The 26,150-nt window shown below is 42.7% G+C and overlaps 1 protein-coding gene and 1 long non-coding RNA gene across 3 annotated transcripts in view; one reads left to right on the plus strand and one right to left on the minus strand.

Moving 5' to 3' along the window:
- si:dkeyp-14d3.1 (transmembrane protein 132D) overlaps positions 1 to 26,150 on the plus strand; it is a 175,018-nt gene that overhangs the window by 110,305 nt on the left and 38,563 nt on the right. Inside the window, exons 1-2 of one of the 2 annotated variants that reach the window (XM_024438906.1) lie at positions 10,159 to 10,290; positions 12,386 to 12,529. In XM_024438906.1, the coding sequence (XP_024294674.1) occupies positions 12,470 to 12,529 (60 nt within the window). In that variant the 5' untranslated portion in view covers positions 10,159 to 10,290; positions 12,386 to 12,469. Of the gene's footprint in view, positions 1 to 10,158; positions 10,291 to 12,385; positions 12,530 to 26,150 lie in introns of those variants that run through there. The other variant, XM_024438905.1, reaches the window with a different exon arrangement.
- LOC112262985 lies at positions 8,682 to 12,735 on the minus strand. Its single transcript, XR_002955431.2, has 3 exons — positions 12,344 to 12,735; positions 9,428 to 9,530; positions 8,682 to 8,849 (listed from the first exon to the last, which is right to left on the minus strand). It is a non-coding gene; the product is annotated as an uncharacterized LOC112262985 (long non-coding RNA).

Raw genomic sequence — 26,150 nt, forward strand, 5'->3', positions numbered from 1 at the left:
CTTGGAGGGTACTATGGTGTTAAATGCCGAGCTGTAGTCGATGAACAGCATTCTCACATAGGTATTCCTCTTGTCCAGATGGGTTAGGGCAGTGTGCAGTGTGGTTGAGATTGCATCGTCTGTGGACCTATTTGGGCGGTAAGCAAATTGGAGTGGGTCTAGGGTGTCAGGTAGGGTGGAGGTGATATGGTCCTTGACTAGTCTCTCAAAGCACTTCATGATGACGGAAGTGAGTGCTACGGGGTGGTAGTCGTTTAGCTCAGTTACCTTAGCTTTCTTGGGAACAGGAACAATGGTGGCCCTCTTGATGCATGTGGGAACAACAGACTGGGATAGGGATTGATTGAATATGTCCATAAACAACCAGCCACCATGCTCTGAGGGCGCGGCTGGGGATGCAGTCTGGGCCTGCAGCCTTGCGAGGGTTAACACCTTTAAATGTTTTCCTCACGTCGGCTGCAGTGAAGGAGAGTCCGCATGTTTTGGTTGCGGGCCGTGTCAGTGGCACTGTATTGTCCTCAAAGCGGGCAAAAAAGTTATTTAGTCTGCCTGGGAGCAAGACATCCTGGTCCGTGACGGGGCTGGTTTTCTTTTTGTAATCCGTGATTGACTGTAGACCCTGCCATATACCTCATGTGTCTGAGCCGTTGAATTGAGATTCTACTTTGTCTCTATACTGACGCTTAGCTTGTTTGATTGCCTTGCGGAGGGAATAGCTACACTGTTTGTATTCGGTCATGTTTCCGGTCACCTTGCCCTGATTAAAAGCAGTGGTTCGCGCTTTCAGTTTCACGCGAATGCTGCCATCAATCTACGGTTTCTGGTTTGCGAATGTTTTAATCGTTGCTATGGGAACGACATCTTCAACGCACGTTCTAATGAACTCGCTCACCGAATCAGCGTATTCGTCAATGTTGTTGTTTGATGCAATACGAAACATATCCCAGTCCACGTGATGGAAGCAGTCTTGGAGTGTGGAATCAGATTGGACCAGCGTTGAACAGACCTCAGCGTGGGAGCTTCTTGTTTTAGTTTCTGTCTGTACGCAGGGAGCAATAAAATGGAGTCGTGGTCAGCTTTTCCGAAAGGAGAGCGGGGCAGGGCCTTATATGCGTCGCGGAAGTTAGAATAGCAATGATCCAAGGTTTTTCCAGCCCTGGTTGCGCAATCGATATGCTGATACAATTTAGGTAGTCTTGTTTTCAGATTAGCCTTGTTAAAATCCCCAGCTACAATGAATGCAGCCTCAGGATATATGGATTCCAGTTTGCAAAGAGTCAAATAAAGTTCATTCAGAGCCATCGATGTGTCTGCTTTGGGGGGAATATATACGGCTGTGATTATAATCGAAGAGAATTCCCTTGGTAGATAATGCGGTCGACATTTGATTGTGAGGAATTCTAAATCAGGTGAACAGAAGGACTTGAGTTCCTGTATGTTGTTGTGACCACACCACGTCTCGTTAACCATGAAGTATACGCCCCCGCCCCTCTTCTTACCAGAAAGATGTTTGTTTCTGTCGGCGCGATGCGTGGAGAAACCAGCTGGCTGCACCGACTCCGATAGCGTCTCTCCAGTGAGCCATGTTTCCGTGAAGCAAAGAACGTTACAGTTTCTGATGTCCCTCTGGAATGCTACCCTTGCTCGGATTTCATCAACCTTGTTGTCAAGAGACTGGACATTGGCGAGAAGTATGCTAGGGAGTGGTGCACGATGTGCCCGTCTCCGGAGTCTGACCAGAAGACCGCTTCGTTTCCCTCTTTTTCAAAGTCGTTTTTCTGGGTCGCCGGCTGGGATCCATTCCGTTGTCCTGTGTGAAAGGCAGAACACAGGATCCGCTTCGCAAAAGTCATATTCTTGGTCGTACTGATGGTGAGTTGACGCTGCTCTTATATTCAGTAGTTCTTCTCGGCTGTATGTAATGAAACCTAAGATGACCTGGGGTACCAATGTAAGAAATAACACGTAAAAAAAACAAAAAACTGCATAGTTTCCTAGGAACGCGAAGCGAGGCGGCCATCTCTGTCAGTGCCGGAAGTCTGGACTGGCAGCCTTGCGAGAGTTAACAGGTTTAAATGTTTTACTCACTTTGGCCACGGAGAAGGAGAGCCCACAGGCTTTGGTAGCGGGCCGTGTCAGTGGCACTGATTGTCCTCAAAGTGCGTAAAGGAGTTGTTTAATTTGTCTGGGAGCAATTCGTCGATGTCCGCGACAGGGCTGGTTTTCTTTCTGTAATCCGTCCACATACATCTTGTGTTTGAGCCGTTAAATTGCGACTCTTCTTTGTCTCTATACTGACACTTTGCTAGTTTGATTGCCTTGTGGAGTGAATAATAATTTGTATTTGGTCATGTTTCCTGTCGCCTTGCCATGATTAAAAGTGGTGGTTCGCGCTTTCAGTTTTAAGAGAAAGCTGCCATTAATCCACAGTTTCTGGTTAGGGAAGGTTTTAATAGTCACAGCAGGTATGACATCGCCGATGCACTTGCTAATAAACTCGCTTCATGAGTCAGCGTATATATGAATGTTGCTGTCTGAGGCTATCCACAGCATATCCCAGTCCATGTGATCGAAGCAATCTTGAAGCGTGGAATCCAATTGGTCAGACCAGTGTTGTATTGACCTGAGCACGGGCGTTTCCTGTTTGAGTTTAGGTCTATAGGCTGGAAGCAACAAAATGGATTCATGGTCAGATTTGCCAAAGACAGGGCGCAGGAGGGCTTTGTATGCATTGTGGAAGGAAGAGTAGCAATGATCCAGAATTCTGCCAGATCGTTTTGAGCATTCTATATGCTGATAGAATTTAGGGGGTATTAATCTTAGGTTAGCTTTGTTAAAATCCCCAGCTACAATAAATGCAGCCTCAGGATGTATGGTTTCCAGTTTACATAGAGTCCAGTGAAGTTCTTTCATGGTCGACGAGGTATCTGCTTGGGGGGATATACACGGCTGTGACTATAATCGAAGAGAGTTCTCTTGGAAGATAATGCGGTCGGCATTTGATTGTAAGGAATTCTAGGTCAGGTGAACAAAAGGACTTGAGTTCCTGTATGTTGTTGTGATTACACCATGAGTTGTCAATCATAAGGCATACACCCCCGCCCTTCTTCTTACCAGAGAGTTGTTTGTTTCTGTCTGCACGATACGTGAAGAAATCGGGTGGCTGTACCGACTCTGACAATGTATCCTGAGTGAGCCATGTTTCCGTGAAACAGAGAATGTTGCAATCTCTGATGTCTCTATGGAAGGCACCTCGTGCCATAATTCCGTCCGCCTTGTTATCTGGAGATTGGACATTGGCAAGTAATATGCTCGGAAGCGGTGGATGGTGTGCTCGCCTTCTGAGTCTGACAAGTAGGCTGCTCCGTCTGCCTCTCCTGCGGCGACCGTGTTGTTTTGGGTTGGCCTCTGGGATAAGATCGCATGTCCAGGGTGGAGGTCCGAACAAAGGATCCGCTTCGGGAAAGACGTATTCCTGGTCGTAATGATGGTAAGTTGACATCGCTTTTATATCAGATAGTTCTTTCCGGCTGTATGTAATAACACTTGAGACTTTCTGGGCTAACAATGTAAGCAATAGTACATTAAAAAACAAATAACTGCATAGTTTTCTATGTACCTGAAGTGAGGCGACCATCTCTGTCGGTGCCATCATCCATGGCAAGCCAATTACAGAATATAGCTTACGGTTGTGAGTGTGACAAAATAAAAGCAGGGGTTTCTACCTGATAATGTTTTTACTTGGACACTGTCTCGTTTGCCTAACGTTATATACCAATTTGACTTTGTTGCAGGTCATGTTGTTCTTCACATTACCATCTCTGGTAAACACATACTATATCAAATAAAATCTAACGGTACAGTGAGATGGTTACTTGCATAGTGGAGTCTTTTGTTTAGACATGTAGCTAGCTAGCTAAACAATGAACCATAATCCCAACTCAACATTACTACCCTGCAGGAATCTGCAGGTATCTAACCAACCGGGTTCAATATCAGCTAGCTAGCTAACATTAGGCAATAACTAGCAATTAAATTGACTCTGAGATACAAATAATATTACTACACAGATCATACATGCAACATTAGCTAGCGAGCCAGCCAGCTAACATTAGATAGCTAGCTATAACATTACACTTTAACTTGCAATGAAAACAACATTTGAAACGTATAATATCTGAAAATGTAGCTAGCTAGACTCTCTTACCCAGAAATATGGATGGTTTCTCCACTCTCGGTCATGGATGCCATGGTTGCCCTTAGTTTGAAGATTTATTCCGGAGACAGGTGTGTTCTCTTTTTGACTCCCTCTGCATATTTGCAATCAAATGCCAGAATTTTGGAGAGCAAAACTTTTGCAGTTCTACTATGTGATGGCTTTAAAAAAAAGCTGCATTAGAAAGGATTACCTGCACAGCTCATGTTATAGACAGAAGCGTGCTACATGGCAGACCAATCCAAACTCATGTCTCGGCATGTCCAGCCCATCCATTATGTCAGCCAATCATGGCTACCGGGAAGGTTCCTGTCATTTTTCATGGCTAAACCAACTACAGTAGGCTCATAATTTAATTTCTGGCCATACGCCTAGTTTCCTGAAACGAGTCACATATTTGCAGAAATCCATTCAGTATTTTGTAGCTTTTGGCGAATGTGTTCCACTGATCTAATGTCATGCTGTTGCTACTGCCTGTAAACACACAGTCCAGTTTAAAGTGAATGATGGCAGGCCGGTGTGGTAAACGGCTTATTTGCATAAAGGCCTAATGTAGTTCTGATTGGCTATGGCGCACCAGTCTGTGTATTGTCCGGTCCTGGACAAGACTGACACATTTTTACTAGGTTTTATTTACTGCAGTGTCTAATAATTGTAAAACCGCACGGCCGCTTTCCGACTCTATACTGCTATAGAATTTTCACAAATGCCTTACTCTACATTCCCAAACATTCTATGAATTTAAGAAAATATTAAAATGACAATTTCTACGGGGGATTCGGAAAGTATTCAGACCCTTTGACTTTTTTTTTCTTATTCTAAAATGGATTAAATAAAAAGTCCTAAGAAATCTACACACAATACCCCATAATGACAAAGCAAAAACAAACTTTTTTTAATTTTTCCAAATGTATGAATTTTTATTTTATTTTATTTACATAGGTATTCAGACCCTTTGCTATGAGACTCAAAATTGAGCTCAGGTGCATCCTGTTTCCATTGATCATCCTTGAGATGTTTTTACAACTTGATTGGAGTCCACCAGTGGTAAATTCAATTGATTGGACCAAATTGGAAAGGCACACACCTGTCTATATAAGGTCCCACAGTTGACAGTGCATGTCAGAGCAAAAACCAAGCGATGAGGTCGAAGGAATTGTCCGTAGAGCTCAAAGAAAGGATTCTGTCGAGGCACGGATCTTGTGAAGTGTACCAAAAATTGTCTGCATCATTGAAGGTCCCCAAAAACACAGTGGTCTCTGTCCTTCTTAAATGGAAGAAGTTTGGAACCACCGAGAGCTGGCCTCCCAGCCAAACTGAGTAATTGGGGGAAAAGGGCCTTGGTCAGGGAGGTGAGCAAGAACCCGATGGTCACTCTGACAGAGCTCCAGAGTTCCCTCTATGGAGATGGGAAAACCTTCCAGAAGGACAACAATCTCTGCAGCATTCCACCAATCAGGTCTTTATGGTAGAGTGGCCAGACGGAAGCCACTCCTCAGTAAAAGGCACATGACAGCCAACTTGGAGTTTGCCAAAAGGCACCTAAAGACTCTCAGACCATGAGAAACAACATTCTCTGGTCTGATGAAACCAACATTGAACTCTTTGGCCTGAATACCAAGCGTCACGTCTGGAGGAAACCTGGCACCATTGCTACAGTGAAGAATGGTGGTGGCAGCATCATGCTGTGGGGATGTTTTTCAGCGGCAGGGACTGGGAGATTAGTCAGGATCGAAGGAAAGATGAACGGAGCACAGTACAGAGAGATCCTTGATGAAAACATGCTCCAGTGTACTCAGGACCTCAGAATGGGGAGAAGGTGCACCTTCCAACAGAGCAACAATACAAGCCAGACGCGAGCACACAGCCAAGAAAACGCAGGAGTGGCTAAGGGGCAAATTTAATCAATTTTAGAAAAAGGCTCTAATGTAACAAAATGTGGAAAAAGTCAAGGGATCTGAATACTTTCCGAATGCACTGTAAGTGCTCACTTGTCAATTTTTTCTTTTAAAAGGTGTTATTCTCCCTGGGGGTGTATATGAACAGATTTTAACAAGATTACATGTTACTAAAATGTTGGCAGTTCCAATTTAATAGCTTCATGACACAGATGGATTGTCATTTATTTTCTGAAACATATTTGTCATCTTCTTATGCCCTTTTTATTGTCTCCCTGTACACAAATAATGTGAAAGGTAGAAAACGTTTGTTTATCTCAGAGTAGTGGGTTATCTACGCTTTAAAATAAAAAAAATAATGAACTTAAATTGCTTGACTGTTGAAGGGCTATCACATTTTATATGTGCATCTGTCATATTAATTCATCACCTGCTCAAATTAAGAGAAAAAAATATGAGTGGGCCAGCACGCCCAGTATTATAATAGGTTATGCACACAACAATCAAGTAAAATATTATTGAGTAGATAAGACTGCATTGGTCAATGATGTGCTCCTACTTATTCGTACGGTAGGCTACGTTAGCAAGACACATTAAGCTGGGTTTCAAACTGCCCCAGTGGTTTTGACATAGGTATAAGCACAGATGGGTCTCTCTCCCTCTCCACACCAGATGTATTTTTACTGCTTTCTCTCTCGCTCTCACCAGTGCTTTATGAATAATACAAGCCTTTCAAATCCCTGGCTCAATGTTGTGCTTGACCTGCTCTAGTGGGAGCAGTGGTCAAGGTGGCTGGGTTAGAATGTGAATGTTTTAGGGCAGGCAGAGGCAGATGTGGCGAGCGGGATCACTAGCCTGTAGCCTGGGACAGCACAGGGAGCTTGGCTGGCTGCTTCTCATGCTGGCTGTGTCACTCTGGCTGACACTATAAGTCTCACTTATTTTCAGATACAAGCCAGATGCGGGCAGAAATTATAGCCCAGACCACATCTCCAAGCAGCGACCGCACCGTGCTGAATGCTAACAGAGGCCAATGATAAACTGGGCAGCCACTTCTCCCAGATGTTATAAGGCAAAGGCTGAAAAACAATCAATCTGTGTGGCTGAGACAGGGCTGATTGGCTATCAAATAGGGTCTCCAGAACTGGTATCTATTTGCTCCTGGGTCACAGAACAACCCGCATCAAGGCCATGCAAGGTAATAGTGTTAAGGAGTCACTCAATATAAGTGCGTTTTAGGTATATGGTTTCTCAGGTATAAGGGTGACAAAAATGTATCACATTCCTAAAAAGTCTAAGTCTCCCATCCAGGTGGTAGCATTACACTGTTAAAACGAAGTGCTTTGTAACACTAAAACTAGTGGCAACTCAGCTGGCACCACCTTAAAAGGAGACAAAACCTTATATTTGCTGGAATATTGAAACACATGGTTGTGAGGGTAGTGTACTGAAACATTCATCCTGAGGTGTTCTGAAACCTGGCATGGTTTGTTCTAACACCACATAATCAAGAGTTGTGCACCACCTTGACAGAGACTGGGAGCACTAACCCGAAAAGGCATGTCCAGTGCAGAATTAGATCCCTTCTCTTTCGGTGTTGTTCCCTCTAAAGCTCCTAAACACTATGAAGGTGTTTTGAATCCTGTCTAGTGCAGAATTAGATCCATTCTTCTAGAGTCTCCCAATACTGTAAATGGGAGTCCCTCTTATTGTATATTCCCTGCTCTGATATGGTGTTGATTAACTGCTCATCGGTAATTCCAAAAGCTCAAATGTACAGTACTATGCTCAAACAAAGAACACCAGAAAATATTGTTTTGTGAAAATAAATGGTTTGTCCAGGATAATAACTAATGAGTACAACATTACTTTTTCAGTACATGATTGAAGCTTCAAATGCTTTCTGTTATTTGCAAATTATTAAATTACAAAACATTAACATGTCTTTCACTGTCATGTGTTCTCCCTCGCTGGCCTCTAGGACACCAGGCTGCTCGTTATGGCGCACACCAGGCTGCTCGTTATGGCGCACACCAGGCTGCATGGCGCACACCAGGCTGCTCGTTATGGCGCACACCAGGCTGCTCGTTTGGCGCACACCATGGCGCACACCAGGCTGCTCGTTATGGCGCACACCTGTCACCATCGTTACGCGCATCTGCGCATAATGACACTCACCTGGACTCCATCACCTCCTTGATTACCTGTCCTTTATATGTCACTCCCTTTGATTCCTTCCCCAGGCGTCATTGTTTCTGTTTCATGTCTGTGCGGTGTTCGTGTTTCCTGTTTTGTATTATGTTTTCGTTTATTGATTAAATCACTCTCTCCCAGAATTAGCTTAACGACTCTCAGCGCACATCGTAACATTCACATTTTTATATTGATAAAGATATGTATAATATTCTTCAAAATCAATAGAAATGTGGCATATTTCACATTCATGGAAAGAAATACAGGCAATGACTGCTAACGTTAGAAGTAGCAGTCATACAAAACTTCAGCCCAGGGCTCATTGTGATCCACCGGTCATCCATTATGCGAATGTCCTGACCTGAGTCTTTATTTTCAGATCATGATACATTGCATGGAAGTTTGTTCAGATGAATTGAATCACAATACAGTTGTGATAGACAATATGATTGACAGTTGGCAGTAGTCTGTGATCCAGGTCTTGATTGGTTGTGTTTAGGACTGGCCAGGCTGTGGGTAACATTGCATGTATCAATGTTTTTCTGCAGGGAGACAGAGAAAAAAAAATAATAATAACAAGCAATAAAGAAAGTACATGAAAGTATAATTACATTATAAAAATACTATAATATTAAATTGCAATATGAATACAATTATTAAACATAACAATACCCATATGCAGAAAGCATATACGTGATTAAGCTTTGCAAATATAGATAGCGTCAAGATAACAAAAATTAATGTCAAAAGTGGGATGCAATAACATGTGGTGTGTTAGGCCAAAGCTGTAGCAGGCAAAAATGGCAGTGGTTATTTAGTTTAGCATATAGTATGTTGGGTATACATCAAACAGTAAATAAAACTCATCAAGCTAGTAGGCAAACAAGCCAGCAGTATTAACTAAAAAGCAGGCCTTCATTTGCATAAATTAGCACGAAGGGTGCAAACAATGAGGTGTCAATTAACTCCAGTAGCATCAAGAACACTGATCAATTAATCAAAATGGCTGTTTTACTCAGACTGTTAGCATTAAAGGCCAATGTCCTACACAAAACTAATGTTTTATTGAGTTTATTATTTTTCTGTTACCTTTTTCAATGTGATAACATTTTCTACTCACGTTTTAATTGACATACTTTCTTGGATTGTGTAAAACAGTTTAGTCCTGAAGAATGGCTGAGTATCCCAGGCAGTGTTTTGACAAGTAGGAGACCTGGGTTCACCTGCAATTAGAATATCAGTGATGAAGGCCCACTTTATACATGTTACCTCTGCTATAAACTTGCATAGCCTTAAACGTTTTGATTGTAACATTTATTTGTAAATGCCTGGTCAACTGTAGCTATAATTAGTGCCAAAGTCTACCCTAGGAAAAGTATTACATTCCCAGTGTCTTCTTTAAAATGTTTACCAAAATATTGACAGAAAATGTAATCAATATTTATAATCAATAAATATTTATGCAATAAATAATTTGAAATTCAAAAATATTTGATTATACGAGAGACACAGTCTGCCAAAAAATATTTTTTGTGTTTTGATGATGCCTTTTACATGCACCGAAACACCAAAAAGTGTTTAACACTCCATTCTGTTTAAAAAAACATTCAATGTATCATAACACTTGCATTGGGTGTCACGCCCTGGCCATAGAGAGGCTTTTATTCTCTATTTTGGTTAGGCCAGTGTGTGACTAGGGTGGGCATTCTAGTTTCTGTATTTCTATGTTTTCTATTTCTCTGTGTTTGGCCGGGTGTGGTTCTCAATCAGAGGCAGCTGTCTATCTTTGTCTCTGATTGGGAATCATACTTAGGCAGCCTTTTTTCCTTTCACATTTGTGGGTAGTTGACTTTGTTAGTGGCACTATAACCCTAGTAAGTTTCATGGTCGGTCTATTTTAACAGTCTACTAGTTAGAGTAATCCTGTACTACAGGAATCTGGCTCATATTTCACTATGACCTCTGTCTCATTCAGAGTCAGCTGTAAGTAACTCTTCTGTTGTGCACCACATCTCTCCATTTTGCCAATAATCGTGCTTTCTGTGTGTGTGTGGCTGGCTGTGTGGGCCATTGAAGCATCTTATTACTGACCGGGCCTGCTCTCTCACTTCTGCTGGTCCCAGCTTGCTGGGTCACTTCCAACATACTGTGACTACTGTAACACTGCCCTGTGTTTCAGCAGGTCTCAACCATTTACCCCATCTATTATAAAAGACCCTCTGGAAATGGAGGAATCCCAGCAGACAAAGAATTAATTTCCTGCAGCCCCTATTTTAAGGGGAATTGAAGCAAAGTCAGCACCAGAGTGAGAGAGAGAGAGAGAGAGGGGTTTATATGCTGTGTAACACTGTCACAGTCAATAAAAATGTAATGAAAAGCTATTTGAAGATGGTGCCACATTAAGTGTTTTTGTGATTCCTTGGTATCTTTTGGCACAGCTAATAATCATTTCACTCCAAAGCCTGAATGGACTGGGTAATTGACGCTTACAAAAGTCCAGGCTCCTTTTAACGGAACTTAATCCCCCTTTTCTCTCTTTTTTTCACAAGCACACAGTCATGAGTAAAAGTATTAAGGACCCATGCTGGCAGTATACGGAGCAGTATACAAATTCATGTGTTCTTCCCTCATGCAGAGAAAGGAACAGGTTGACAGGAAGTCATACACACAGCAGATAGAGCCTGTTACAAGGTGTCAGTATTAGTGATATGAAAATATGTCAATGTCTTCTATAGACATCATTTTGGAATTAGGTTAATAACCATACCTTAATTCTGCATAATGTCATGCCATCTCAGAAGCATTTGAAAGCCAAGTCTTCAGTATAGACACAGCTTTAACCAAGGTTTTGTAGTAGCAATTAAATGAGAAGACCTTGCTTGGAATGACATTTTTCACTCTATAGGATTAAATAATGTCATGTGAGGTCCTCAAAGCAAAGATCAGACAGTCCTCAATGATCTAAAGGCTGTGTACCTTGGCTCCAAGGCCTTTCTCGTGCTGGTTCAGCTTGCTTAGCTGTCTAATTGAAATCAAACTGTAATGAAGTGAATGGCTATAACAGACAATTTCATGTTCATGTCTGGCTAAGACAGTAAAGCCTTTCCCAGGCCTGTCTTAATTGGCCCAATTATCTCCTCTGACAGTGCGATGGCTGTGTAATGAAAGGTTAGGGGCTTTATTGGGAGTAATGAACCCCTGCTGATCCTCTTTCTCCACCAGGGTTTCCATTTAATAAAAATACTGAGGTCAGACACAGCTGCCCACTCACTAATAGAACTGAGCTTGTTTCTCTACCGAGAGCTGTGAACTCACTAACAGTAACAGATCTATCCACTCAGTAATGGAGCTGATTCTAGAGCTGTCCACTCAGTAATAGTACTGATTCTAGAGATGTTCACTATAAAGCTGTCCACCCAGTAATGGAGCTGACTCTAGAGCTGTCCACTCAGTAATAGTACTGATTCTAGAGATGTTCACTATAAAGCTGTCCACCCAGTAATGGTGCTGATTCTAGAGCTGTCCACTCAGTAATAGTGCTGATTCTAGAGTTGTCTACCCAGTAGCAGTGCTGATTCTAGAGCTGTCCACTCAGTAATAATGCTGATTCGAGCACTGTCCACTCAGTAATGGTGCTTATTCTAGAACTGTCCACTCAGTAATGGTGCTTATTCTAGAAGTGTCCACTCAGTAATGGTGCTGATTCTGGAGCTGTCCACTCAGTAATAGTTCTGATTATAGAAGTGTCCACTCAGTAATGGTGCTTATTCTAGAAGTGTCCACTCAGTAATGGTGCTGATTCTGAAGCTGTCCACTCAGTAATAGTGCTGATTCTAGGGGTGTCTACCCAGTAGCAGTGCTGATTCTAGAGCTGTCCACTCAGTAATAATGCTGATTTGAGCACTGTCCACTCAGTAATGGTGCTCATTCTAGAAGTGTCCACTCAGTAATGGTGCTGATTCTGGAGCTGTCCACTCAGTAATAGTTCTGATTATAGAGCTGTTTTTCTCCATGGTGTGTAATGTACTAATATTACCCTGTGTATGACTGTTGCTGGTCCTCTCTCTCTTTCTCTCAGGACACGGAGATCCTGAATACGGCAGTGCTGACAGGGAAGACTGTGGCTGTCCCAGTTAAGGTGGTGACCATCGGAGCGGACGGCATGGTCACTGACGTCTCAGAGGCAGTGGACTGTCATTCCACAGATGAAGATGTGGTCAAGGTCAGTCATTAGAGGCTAATCAGAAATAAATTATTAGATTTGTAGACAAAACAACTTTTTATCATAATTTCTTTTTTTTTTATCCAATGAAAAATATATTGTAGGTTTAAATATGGTTTTCCTATGGTCGGAAAAAATGTGTTTGCACAAGGCTCATGCAATTGCTGTTTATTTACATGTTGGTATTATTTGAGTGTGCAGATGTCTTAATTGAATTCCAGTGACCATTGTCCAGTGACCCGTGTTTAGTGGTTGGATGGTGACTGATTGAGATGGAGTTTCCAGTGAGATGGGTTTAAGCCATTTCATGGAAGGTGGAGCGTAATGAAGAATGGCCAAGTGCACTCAGTTGCATGGCCATTTATTGTTGTATTGACTGCTGGCACAGTCCAAGCCTGACTCATTGCCAGTTGCAAAAAGGGATAAAACTCAAGTACATTTTGAAACATTGATTTGTGTTGAATTTTGTCAGAATTCTTTTCAATCTTCTGGTGATGAAAATACTTTGGATATTGACTTCTGTAGTGTCTTTTTGTCTAAGTGTCCTGCCAGTGTTCATCTATAGTTTAATTATAATCTCAATGGCTATATACAGGCTGTATTGTGCCTTGGGATCAAAGCTTGACTTGGACTGAAATAGGTTCCGGTACTCATTTTGGGTGCTGGTACTGTATATATCTAGGTGCAGGAGTTCCACAATACTTTTGAGCTGATATTCTATAAGAGGAACAGGAGCTCAAGCAGTAGAACATTTGAGGTGCCGGTCGTGAGCTCCGGTGAGCTCCAGCCCAAGTCGAGCACTGCCATTCAGGTTAGTCACTGACAGGTGACAAATGCAGGTAGCAGGCACACATAATTGTCTAATTTGCACAGCAGTAAAGAGAGAACAATAAGGCATATCCTGTAGGTGTGCCTGATTATGAAACGACTAAGACACTGGGAATCATTTATTTGAACCAAATAGGATTGAATGAGAGTACATCTGTGTTGATTGACAATATACAGGCATTTGTACATTCTACATAACCGCTTGTGATAAATCAATAAACAAATCCGGAACAGATAAGAAGATTCTATTTTTAGAGTATCTATTTTCAGATTTAAGCCTAAAGACAGGATAAACAAACACTCAGCGAAAGAAGGCATTTGAAATGGAAACATCAATGACAGGTCGCTTGAGTTTTCTTTTCTTTTCCGTGCCTCTCTCAAACCGAGGCTACACCGCACAAAACACAACACCAAACCCCAAACAGTACAGTGGGATTCAGGCAGAGCCTCCACATCAATGGCTCACTTCTGTTCTCGGAGAAATCCCCCCTCTGACTCGTGACAATGACTGGTAAATTATCCATGGATTGGCTAACTCTCCAACTGGAGTACAGAGACTTCAATCTCTGCACAATCTGTTTCCCATCCTAACTGGCTGAGCTATCTATAGACAGGCCCATTATGTGCCAAAGACTCCGCCAATTGATGTCTGTTTCACTCTCTTTGAACATGTCATGACGATGAATTCAGCCAAGGAGACAAAAACCTGGGCCATCCTAATTACAGGTAGCTACTCTGTCTACACTAATGAGCTATAGTGAGGAAGGAACTTTGGCCTCGTTTTTGCGCTCAACATCTTAAAGATGATTTTCTTAAATGTGTTTAGGAGGACACTTTTTCTGTAGCCTACTCTACCACATTAGCATTATGTTGGTTTATTATGCTGGGGCGGCAGGGTAGCCTAGTGGTTAGAGTGTTGGACTAGTAACCGAAAGGTTGCAAGTTTGAATCCCCGAGCTGACAAGGTACAAATCTGTCATTCTGCCCCTGAACAGGCAGTTAACCCACTGTTCCTAGGCCGTCATTGAAAATAAGAATTTGTTCTTAACTGACTTGCCTAGTTAAATAAAGGTAAAAAAAAAAAAAAAAAAAAAAATGTTATACTTGTATATTGAGAACTGATGTCCCTCCACGCCAGAATGAGTTTCAGAGGACAGGGAGCAACCTCAGATAAAGAGGTTGCTGACAGAGGATGTTAGTGCCTTGAGTAGAAATAACTATGTTTGTTCTTGCATAAACCAGTTTGGTGAAGAAGACCTAGATTGTATCAGTTCATTTCTAATCATAGCCGTGGCTCATCAGTGTAAACATGACTAATTCATGTCATTTGGGCCTGGGGAATTAATGGCAGTTTTAAGTATATTTATGATTACACTGCATGTTTTTTAAAATATACTTCATCTGACATGCTTCTCCCTTAACCCCACACTAGAGAATAATGCTACTTAAACAAATCTGTGTTGACAGGTACAGGCAGAATTTAGGCTCTGTCATAGTTTTTTTTGTGCTTGCATATGTAGTCAATCATTTTTGTAGGTGAAATAGGACAGATGATACCAAATGCAGCAAATGTGCCAGGATGTGTAGAGTGCGATATGTGAGATGCCCATACTCTCCCCTGGTCCCAGATTAGTCTGATATCCCACTCTGTGTTGTTTGTCAGTTCGCAGAGGTTATTAGCCCCTGAAGTCGGTAGGTGAGTCACCCTCTCCAGGAGAGGTTAGGCAGTCCCACGCGTAGGGCTGTGGCGGTCACAACATTTCGTCAGCCAGTGATTGTCAAGCAAATACGTGTCGGTCTCACGGTAATTGACTGTTAATTAACAGAAACACATTTAGAATCTCCTGGCTTCCACACATAGCCTACAAGCCACTGATACAGACCTTTTGGAACATCTACGTTCTAAAAAGTCTAATAAATCCATGTAATATAGCCTACACCTTCAAAATAAATCTATTATTTATTTAAGACAGGTCTAAAGAAGCATGATATTAAGAAAATGTAGTCTATTTCAAATGAACAGAATACCATACTCTTGTCCTTATGTTAGGTCCTGATCTGGCAATGCTAAATTGCTGTGGCTAGACTAGTTCATTTAGCAGACAAGATTTGCTTGGAATTCCATGGCATTGTTTTACATTATTTTATAGTATGAATAATACAATTGAACAAGCTGAATTAAATACAAATATTTTCTCCAAACGATTTGAGGGAGTGCGCACATGCGGCTATTCTGTGTTGAACGGTTAACAAAGACATAGGAACTCCTATATGTTTAATTTAAAGTTATTCCTGTAACTTTAGTTGTTCTACAATCGTTGGGTTATATGTTTTGATTTTAATACATTTTAAGGATAATGATGATTTTTTTTAAAGCACTTGATAAAGACTCAAATTTCACGGCGGCATCCCCTTTGTGGCCATAATGCACCCTAAAAAAAGACATGCCTTTTGAAGCCAGTGGCCATTGTGCCCTTGGCCCGGAGTGTAAACGGCTTTCGTTGTCGGATGAGGAAGAGTTGTCGGACCAAAGAGCAGCGTGGTAAGTGTTCATATTTCTTTATTGCACTGAACACTGAATTAACAAAAACAACAAAGGGAAAAAACCCGAAACAGTCCTGCAAGGTGAAAAACACTAAACAGAAATTAACTACCCACAAACACCAGGTGGGAAAAGGCTACCTAAGTATGGTTCTCAATCAGAGACAACGATAGACAGCTGCCTCTGATTGACAACCACACCCGGCCAAACAACAAAGAAATATAAAACATAGAAAATGAACATAGAATGCCCACCCTAGTCACATTATCTTCCCCAAATTTGAAGCTCACTCGCTGCTAATGTTTGCCAGATAGGTTTAAACCCCTTGTAAAGCAGATTAATGTGCTTAATTTTAAGAAGTTATTTGGCCACTTTAGTTGTTATACAAACCCTATCCAAACATATAGTCCACTATTGGCTAGGCTACATGAGGTTTGCGACTATCGAAAAAGTCACAAAAAAGGCAGTTTCTTATGCTGGGCATCATTGACAAGTGATAATATATAATTCACAAGTGATAGGCTAATATTGTCACCCATCAGACTTTTCTTGATTTAATCTTGTCTTTACATACTAAATAATATATGTGTGAAATTTATTTTGATTCAGAATGGACCATTATCATGCACTTGTCTCAAAACAGGGGCAGCGGGAAAAATACATGTCATCTATGCACTTAAATAGAGAATGGAGGACACTTTCCCCATGGTTCATTTTCATTCCAGCCAGTTAGACCATACTCATGTTGTAAAGATAAATAATGTGCTTAATATTAGGAAAGTTGAGAAATAAATATAGTACGCCTAGCCTATAGAAGGCTAATGGGATCCTCCACTTTTTAGTAGAGGCCATCACTGTTTTCTCACACAATTGCATAGACTATAGAAATGTTGCGTAACATGAGCTCATGGGCTTTCATGCAGTGTTTGATTCGATTTTTGAACATATTTGCATTGATGTCAGATTGATTAGAGCAACAATAGAGTGCTGAGTTCCAGGCATTTAGCAAGTTTGGTAGGCTACTAATGACTGTCAGCAGCATCAGAGCTTGGAGAAGCCTAATTACCGTGACTAAGCGGTCACGTGGAGTTTGACTGACTTCATGACTCGTGACCGCAGGTGTGGCGGTAATACGGTCACCGCAACAGCACTAGCCACACGTTCTGCTCTAACGCTTGACTAATTTAGACTCTGTGCATTACAGTGCCTTCATCATTGATTTTGGGGTTATGTGTGTCCCAGGGCCCTCTCAGCCAGCCTCTGACATCACTGATTGATGATAGTGGTGGGAGACTGATTGTTCACATTCAATCGCTGTAGCCGCTCTGCTAGACCTAGCTTCAATAAAAACCTCCCATGTAACCTTAAATTAAGAGCAAAAACCTAGCTTTTGTTTTCATACATTTGTACAATATATGGCCAATTTTGACCTTGCAGCTGGCCCATCTAGTGGAAATTGCTCAGCTCTGCACCCGGGACAAGATTCAACCCAATAGACGTCAACCTGCGAGAATTCAAGTTTTTCCCCCTAGGCATCAGTACGGTGCTGATGTACAAGTAAGTGGCATGTCTGACCAACCTGGTCTCAGAGCAAAACATGTTATATTTTACTAAAGTCTGTGCCACTCCATTTAGTATGATATTTTTCTTTACCTTAGGATGCATTACATTGGTATACCAATGTAATAGGGCCGTACAATACAATATGAGTAGGACGTATAGTATCCCACATCTTAATTGCACCAGTTTGCTTTGACCCATTTAGTATGATATATTACGTTCGACTGCTTTTGTATGACCAACCACCCTCCTTTCGTTTCTGCCTTAAGTGACCTACTGTCATACCAAACGTAACATATTATACTCATTTGAGTATCCTGGATTTACGTAGGCTAAATGGAGTTTCACAGATTTTAGTACATTATAATGTGTTTTGCTCTGAGACCAGGCTGGGCTGATGTGAGCCGTGTGCCGTAGGTTGCATAATTGGTTCTGTCAAGCCAACTCTATATTCATCACCTAGGCCTGCACACCTTCATGCTCTCAAATCCCATCCCTCATATCTGCCACTGATTGTATCTGTTGGGCGAGTCGTTAATTTCCTGGGCTTGATCTCGAGACAGCCTTAATGTCCTCTGTAAGTATTCTCCCGTTAGCTGCCTAATGTGTCTGATTAATGTGCCTCTTGATCCTCCTGGACGTTTATGATACCTTGAGGGATGAGTTTGACAGAGACTGTATAACTCACAGTGATGTGGTCGCTCCACTCCAGTCCTCTATACAATACCAGCCTACCCCAGTCAGGCTACTGAGGAGGAAGGTGAGTGTGTATGTTAAAGTATTGATTGTGAGTTAAGCTGGCCGATAATGTGCCACTGGGGGCCAGTGTTAGCCCATCAGTGTAATGTGTTAGGATGGCTGGACTTCATCTGCCATGTCCTCCATAATTGTTTCTGCTCAGATTATTGTGAGTGGATTAGAGAAGTGCCAGCAGGCAGTTCATTTGGCTGTCAGGTGCCATAGTGTTGTATGTTAATCAACCCAAGCACTCAGACATGCTGTCAGACCATGTTGCTTTCCTCCACACTCAGTCCTGTCAGATGTAGGTGTAATATAATATCTTCGACAGTGATTATCTTCGCGGCCACAGCACTGCTGTGAATCAAAAACAGTGTTGCATTGTGGTGGTGGCCACACCTGAGCGCTTTGGAGCTGTGACCATGTTTGGTGAAAAACATGGATAGATGGTACTTGAAGAGATGTTGCTGAGTTCCATTTTGTTTACCAGTAATGTCACTACCATATATCATCAATGATCACTGTTAAGTCATTTTGGGTATTTCCAATCTGAATGTGATGGGCTGTGCCGACCTGTTGTAGTTCAAACTCTAGGAAAAGTGGCTTTTACATTTTTCTGTCAAAGATAGGGTTGCAAAGGGGGGTATATACTGAAACTTCCAGATCTTCAAGGATCTTTCAAGGATTTTAAGTAGTCTATCACAAGACGTCTAGTGACCCTTTAAAACATTATCCTGAATATAAAACATCAACTTAGTTAATACCATTGATGTGTAATACTGTATGTGGGTTTCAGCATGAACTATCCTTTATACATTTTTTAAAACTTGTATTTATTTATTTATTTACTATGTTTTGTCGTCAAACTGGTGGCAGTTGTGAAAAAAAAGTTAATAGTTGGAAGAGTTGCATAGTTAATTGAATATAATGACATTGTTGATTAGATTTTTAAATTAACGAGGCTATTTTCTCTTGAACCATATGGTCTATCTATTAAAACTCATGGACAATATTGACACAGATATAATAAATGAATACTGTATATGAATACATTTTTAAAAAGTTATTCAAGTATAAATTGCCAAAGTTACAATAGATTGCCATATGTTTTCTGTTACTGAAGAAACAATAGAGCCTGATATCACACTGGCAGCTAGCCTAGCGGCTAAGAGCCCTGGTGTAACGCTCATCAAAATGGGTAGACCAAGGCGCAGCGTGATTTGAGTTCATCATACATTTATTAGAATGAGAACCAGCAACCAAAATAATAAAGAGAAACAAACAAATGAATGTACAGCCTTGTAGGGCTCAAAAGCAACAATACAAAAACAAGATCCGACAAACAACAGGTGGGAAAAGGCTACCTAAATATGTTCCCCAATCAGAGACAACGATAGACAGCTGCCTCTGATTGGGAACCATACCAGGCCAACATAGAAATACAAAAACTAGACTACACATAGAAATAATAAACTAGAACACCCCCCAGTCACACCCTGACCTACTACACCATAGAAAATAAAGGCTTTCTATGGTCAGGACGTGACACCTGGGCCAGTAAACGAAAGGTTACTGGATCAAATCCTGAGCCTACTAGGTGAAAAATCTGTTGATGTGCTCTTGAGCAAGGCACTTAACCTTAATTACTCCTGTAAGTCGCTCTGGATAAGAGCGTCTACTAAAACATAAATGTTAACCCTTGAGTAAATTTCCGTGGCCCCGCTGAAATACATTTAGTGTAATATAAAAATCTGTCTTTTTAAAGTGGCAATATGTAACTTTTTGGGGACTCGACCAAATTCACATAGAAATGTGAGTTATAAATCTATCATTCTACTTGAAATCAAGTGCATGTGCACTATTTCTATGCTTCCTGTTCTTACATTTTGTTTTTGTGTCTTTTACTTTTGGTTTTGTACACCAGCTTCAAACAGCTGAAACAACTATATTTTTAGTTATGGGTAAACTACAGTATTCAGACCCCTTGACTTTTCCCACATTTTGTTATGTTACAGCCTTACTCTAAACTTGATTAAATTGTTTTTTTTCTTAATCAATCTACACTCAATACCTCATAATTGCTAGATTATACATTTCTTTAAATGGAAATATCACATTTACAGAAGCATTCAGATGCTTTACTCAGTACTTTGTTGAAGCACCTTTGGCAGCGATAACAGCATGGAGTCTTCTTGGGTATGACACTTCTTGGGAGTTTCTCCCATTCTTCTATGCAGATCCTTTCAAGCTCTGTCAGATTGGATGGGGACCATTGATGCACAACTATTTTCTGGTCTCTCCAGAGATGTTCGATCGGGTTCAAGTCTGGACTCTTGCTGGGCCTCTCAAGGACATTCAGAGACTTCTCCCGAAGCCACTCCTGCATTGTCTTGGCTGTGTGCTTAGGGACGTTGTCCTGTTGGAAGGTGAACCTTCACCCCAGTCTGTGGTCCTGCTCGCTCTGGAGCTGTTTTTCATCAAGGATCTCTCTGTACTTTGCTCCGTTCATCTTTCCCACAAACTAGTCTAGCAGTCCCTGCCGCTGAAAAACATCCCCACAGCATGATGCTGCCACCACCATGCTTCACTATAGGGATGGTCCTAGGTTTCATCCAGACGGGATGCTTGGCACTTAGGCCAAAGAGTTCAATCTTGTTTTCATCAGACCAGAGAATCTTGTTTCTCATGGTCAGAATCTTTAAGTGCCTTTCGGCCAACTTCAAGTGGGCTGTCATGTGCCTTTTACTGAGGAGTGGCTTCCGTCTGGCCACTCTTCCATAAAGGCCTGATTGGTGGAGTGCTGCAGAGATGATTGTCCTTCTGGAAGGTTCTCCCATCTCCACAGAGGATCTCTAGAGCTCTGTCAGAGTGACCATCAGGTTCTTGGTCACCTTCCTGACCAAGGCCCTTCTCCCCAGATTGCTCAGTTTGGCCGGGAGGCCAGCTCTAGGAAGAGTATTGGTGGTTCCAAATTCTTCCATTTAATAATGATGGACACCATTGTGTTATTGGGGACCTTCAATGCTGCAGAAATGTTTTGGTACCCTTCCCCAGATCTGTATCTCAACACAATTATGTCTAGGAGCTCTACGGACAATTCCTTCAACCTCACGGCTTGGGTTTTGCTCTGACATGCACTGTCAACTGTGAAACTGTAATAGTTGTCATCGCCGGAAGAGGCCAAGGCGTGGCGTTCTTTGAGTTCCACATAATTTCGTAACGAAGTGAAACTTTGAAAGGACAAAACAATAAAGAATACAACGACCGAACAGCTTCGATGTGCAAACTACCTGCACACAAACAAAGAACAAGATCCCACACAGAAGGAGGGAAAAGGGCTGCCTAAGTATGATCCCCAATCAGAGACAACGATAGACAGCTGACTCTGATTGGGAACCACACTCGGCGAGAAACAAAGAAATACAAAACCTAAAAATAAAGAACATAGAATGCCCACCCAAATCACACCCTGACCAAACCAAAATGGAGACATAAAAAGGCTCACTATTGTCAGGGCGTGACAGTACCCCCCTCCCCCCCCCCTCCCCAGGTGCGGACTCCGGCCGCAAAACCTGAACCTATAGGGGAGGGTCTGGATGGGCATCTACCCGCGGTGGTGGCTCTGATGCGGGACATAGACCTGCTCCACCTCTGGCTCACCCCACTTTGGTGACGCCTCTGGTGCGGGGACCCTCGTTGCCGACCCCAGACTGGGGACCCTCGCCGTGGGCCCGGGACTGGGGACCCTCGCCGTGGGCCCCGAACTGGGGACCCTCGCCGCGGGCCCCGGACTGGGGACCCTCGTCGCGAGCCCCGGACTGGGGACCCTCGTTGCGGGCCCCGGGCTGGGGACTGTCGCTGGAGGCTCCGGATTGGAGGCCGTCGCTGGAGGCTCCGTGCCATGACTCATCGCTGGAGGCTTCGTGACATGGATCATCACTGGAGGTGTCGTGCCATAGATCATCACTGGAGGCTTCATGTAATGAATCATTACTGGGCTATGGAGACACACTGGAGGTCTGGAGAGCAGAGCTGGCACAACCTGTCCTGGCTGGATGCTCACCTTAGCCCGGCAACTGCGGGGTGCTGGCACAGGACGTACTGGGTTGTGGACACGCACTGGAGACACAGGTCGCAGAGCCTGCTCAGGATATCCTGGACCGAAGAGACGCACTGGAGGCCAGATGCGCTGAGCCGGCACCATCCGTCCTGGCTGGATGCCCACTCTAGCCCGGCCGATGCGGGGAGCTGCTATATAACGCAGCGGGCTATGAGTGCACACTGGGGACACTGTGCGCTTTACCGCATATCACGGTGCCTGCCCGGTCACTCTCTCCCCACGGCAAGCACGGGAGTTGGCTGAGGTCTATAACCTGACTCCGCCAATCTCCCCGTGTGCCCCCCCCCAAAAAAATGTCTGGGGCTGCCTCTCGTGCATGCCTCGTTGAGCCAACTCCTCATAGCATCGCAGTTCCATCTTAGCTGCCTCCAGCTCCTCATTAGGACGGCAATATTCTCCCGTCTGTGCCCAGGGTCCCTTGCCTTCCATTATCTCCTCCCATGTCCACTCCTCCAAGAAACGCTGCTTTGTCTTTTTGTGGTGGGATCTTCTGTAACGGGTGTCGCCGGAAGGAAGAGACCGAGGCGCAGCGTTCTTTGAGTTCCACATAATTTAATAACGAAGTGAAACTTTGAAATGACAAAACAATAAAGAATACAACGACCAAACAGCTTCGATGTGCAAACTACCTGCACACAAACAAAGAACAAGATCCCACACAGAAGGAGGGAAAGGGCTGCCTAAGTATGATCCCCAATCAGAGACAACGAAAGACAGCTGCATCTGATTGGGAACCACACTCAGCCAGAAACAAAGAAATACCAAACTCGAAATAAAAGAACATAGAATGTCCACCGAAATCACACCCTGACCAAACCAAAATAGAGACAGGTCAGGTCAGGGCGTGACTGAAACCTTATATATACAGGTGTGTGCCTTTCCAAATCATGTCCAATCAATTGAATTTACAACTGGTGGACTTCAAGTTCTAGAAACATCTCAAGGATGATAAATGGAAACAGGATGCACTTGAGTTTCATTTTGAGTCTCACAGAAAAGCTTCTGAATACCTATGTACAGTTGAAGTCGGAAGTTTACATACACTTAGGTTGAAGTCATTAAAACTCATTTTTCAACCACTCCACAAATGTCTTGTAAACAAACTATAGTTTTGACAAGTCGGTTAGGACATCTACTTTGTGCATGACACAAGTAATTGTTCCAACAAAGATCATTTGTAAAAATCCCAATAACTTCACAGATTTCATTATCTCCAGGTGTAGGCAAGACCATAAGCAAATAGGTAAACTGGGATATGACTAAAGAGTTAAACAGGGTGATTTTTCCACAAATAGAAAGGTATTTACCTTTCCGTGGCAGCAAGATCTTGTCTATTTTTTCCATATTTCTATAAAAATATATTGGAGTGAGAATGTATTTATTTCGGGATATGTATACCGAGTATATTCACATCACCATCAGACCATTTTATTGGTAAAGTAAAAGTAGTATTTTTTTAGTGGTCCAATACGTAATACAGTACACTTAAATTTGGTTGTAATCCAGAGAGGTTAGAAAAATTATCTAGATCCACTATGAGGCTGTAGGGGGATCCATGTTGTGGATTTAAAAGAAAACGTGAATCCTCAGCATACAATGACACCTTTTGTTTTTAAGCCCTGTATTTCTAATCCCTTGATATTATTGTTGGATCTGATTTTCATAGCTAACATTTCGATGGCCATGATAAATAGATATGCCGATAGTGGACAACCTTGTTTTACTCCTCTTGACAGTGAGAAGTAGACATTATTTACTATTTTACACCTAGGGTTACGATACAAGATTTAAACCCATTTTATAAGAGATTCTCCAAAATTGAAATGTTCCAGGCATTTATATTTAAACCCAAGTGGTACTTTATCGAAATAGTATTTTAATGAATATTTTTTTATGCGATTTAGGTTCTTTTTTGCCATTTTTTTCTCCCTAATTTCGTGGTATCCATAGTTACAGTCTTGTCTCATTGCTGCAACTCCCGGGAGAGGCGAAGGCCGAGAGCCGTGCGTTCTCCGAAACACAACTCAGCCAAGCCGCACTGCTTCTTGACACAATGCCCACTTAACCCGGAAGCCAGCTGCACCAATGTGTCGGAGGAAACATCGTACACCTGGCGACCGTGTCAGCGTGCACTGCGCCCGGCCCGCCACAGGAGTCGCTAGCGCGGGGGGGGACAAGGACATCCCAAACCCTCCCCTAACCCGGACGACACTGGGCCAATTGTGTGCCGCCCTATGGGTCTCCCGGTCGCGGCCAGCTGCGACAGAGCCTAGACTCGAACCCAGAATCTCTAGTGGCACAGACCACTGCACCACTCGGGTGGCCCCAAAAGCCTTTTCAAAGTCCGGTATGAATAGCAGACCTGGTTTCCCAGATTTTTCATAGTGTTCTATTGTTTCCAGTACTTAGTTTATATTATCTCCAATGTATCGTCCATGTAAAAAAAAACTGTCCGACTAGAATGAATAATATCCAACAATACCTTTTTAATTCGATGCGCTATACATTTTGCTAGACTTTTTGCATCACAACACTGAAGTGTAATGGGCCTCCAATTTTTTTAAATGGACTGGATCTTTATATTTCCCACTTGTATCCTGTTTCAGTAATAATTAAATCAGACCTTCTTGTTGAGTGTCTGATAATCTACCATTAACTTAGGAGTGGTTAAAACATGCTACATGGTTAAACCTTACAAAACTTGCAGGATTCGTTTGAGGGCTGCCTGAACGTGTTTCTTACGAGGGCCCATAATAGCTATTGGAAAAAAGTATTTCAAACCAGTTTATGCATGTGCTAGTCAACGCATAGCTATGAACGTTTATGTTAGCTAGCTAGTGTTCACGCAGTGAGCTAATAGCCTAGCTATAGCTAGCACCGCGTTAGCAAAAGAAAATGTGGGAATAGCATTGACAACAGCTCAAGAGCGAGGGGGTTCGAGTGTATAGCGCATGCCTGACCTGGAAAAGGTCGCTAACCCAGTAGTGCCTGCTGCGAATTAGACTTGACAGGTGTGAGCTAGCTTAATAGATGCCTCGCCGCTAATGAAGTGAGCACTGTGTATAAACGCTATAACGTGGAGCTAATGTAGTTGTTAGCTAGCAAGCAACTAGCTTGTGGGCTAAAGGCATGCTAAAGCTAGCACAGTGTTAGCTAAAGAGAACCGCATGAATATCATTACTTCTTCGGTCCTGAGAGTCTCTATTGATCATAGAACAATGAGGTATAACTGGTCTGTTTAGCAAACGAAACAAGTGAATGTTAGATGTACTAAACGAAAGAGCAAGCTGGCAATTCCATCGTAGGTGGAAGAGCCAGTAGCAGCTGGCTTCCCAGCATCATCGAGCCGGGGAGCTAGTATAGTTGTTAGCTAGCTAGCAACCAGCTTGTGGGCTAAAGGCATGCTAAAGCGGGCACAGTGCTACATGAAGGGAACCACATGGGTACTGATCTTCGGATAAAATATCTCATACGACTGTAAAGCAGAGAGGCTAAACCGGTCAGTTACAAATGAGTGAATGTAGGTTGTCCTAAATGAGAGAAGGGCCTCGGGTAAAGCTAGCTAGCTTTCGCCACGTGGTAGCTATTTAGCACAGTGCTAGCCAGAGAAAGTGTGTGCTTTCTTAGTCTCTCGACGAACAAAGTGTTTCTCTCGACCTTCCAACTGTGACGATAGGACAGTCAGTCTAGTCAACACGACCCAAGGAGATGTGGGTTGCACTAAAGGAGGAGAGTTGGCAATTCTACCTTTTGGCCAGGTATAAAAGCAAATTTGGTGGTATAGCTGGCCTTTCAGCGAGCTGGCCGAGTTAGCTAGCCAGGTCTCCGCAGCT

This window comes from Oncorhynchus tshawytscha, linkage group LG12 (assembly GCF_018296145.1).
Source record: "Oncorhynchus tshawytscha isolate Ot180627B linkage group LG12, Otsh_v2.0, whole genome shotgun sequence".
NCBI lineage: Eukaryota > Metazoa > Chordata > Actinopteri > Salmoniformes > Salmonidae > Oncorhynchus > Oncorhynchus tshawytscha.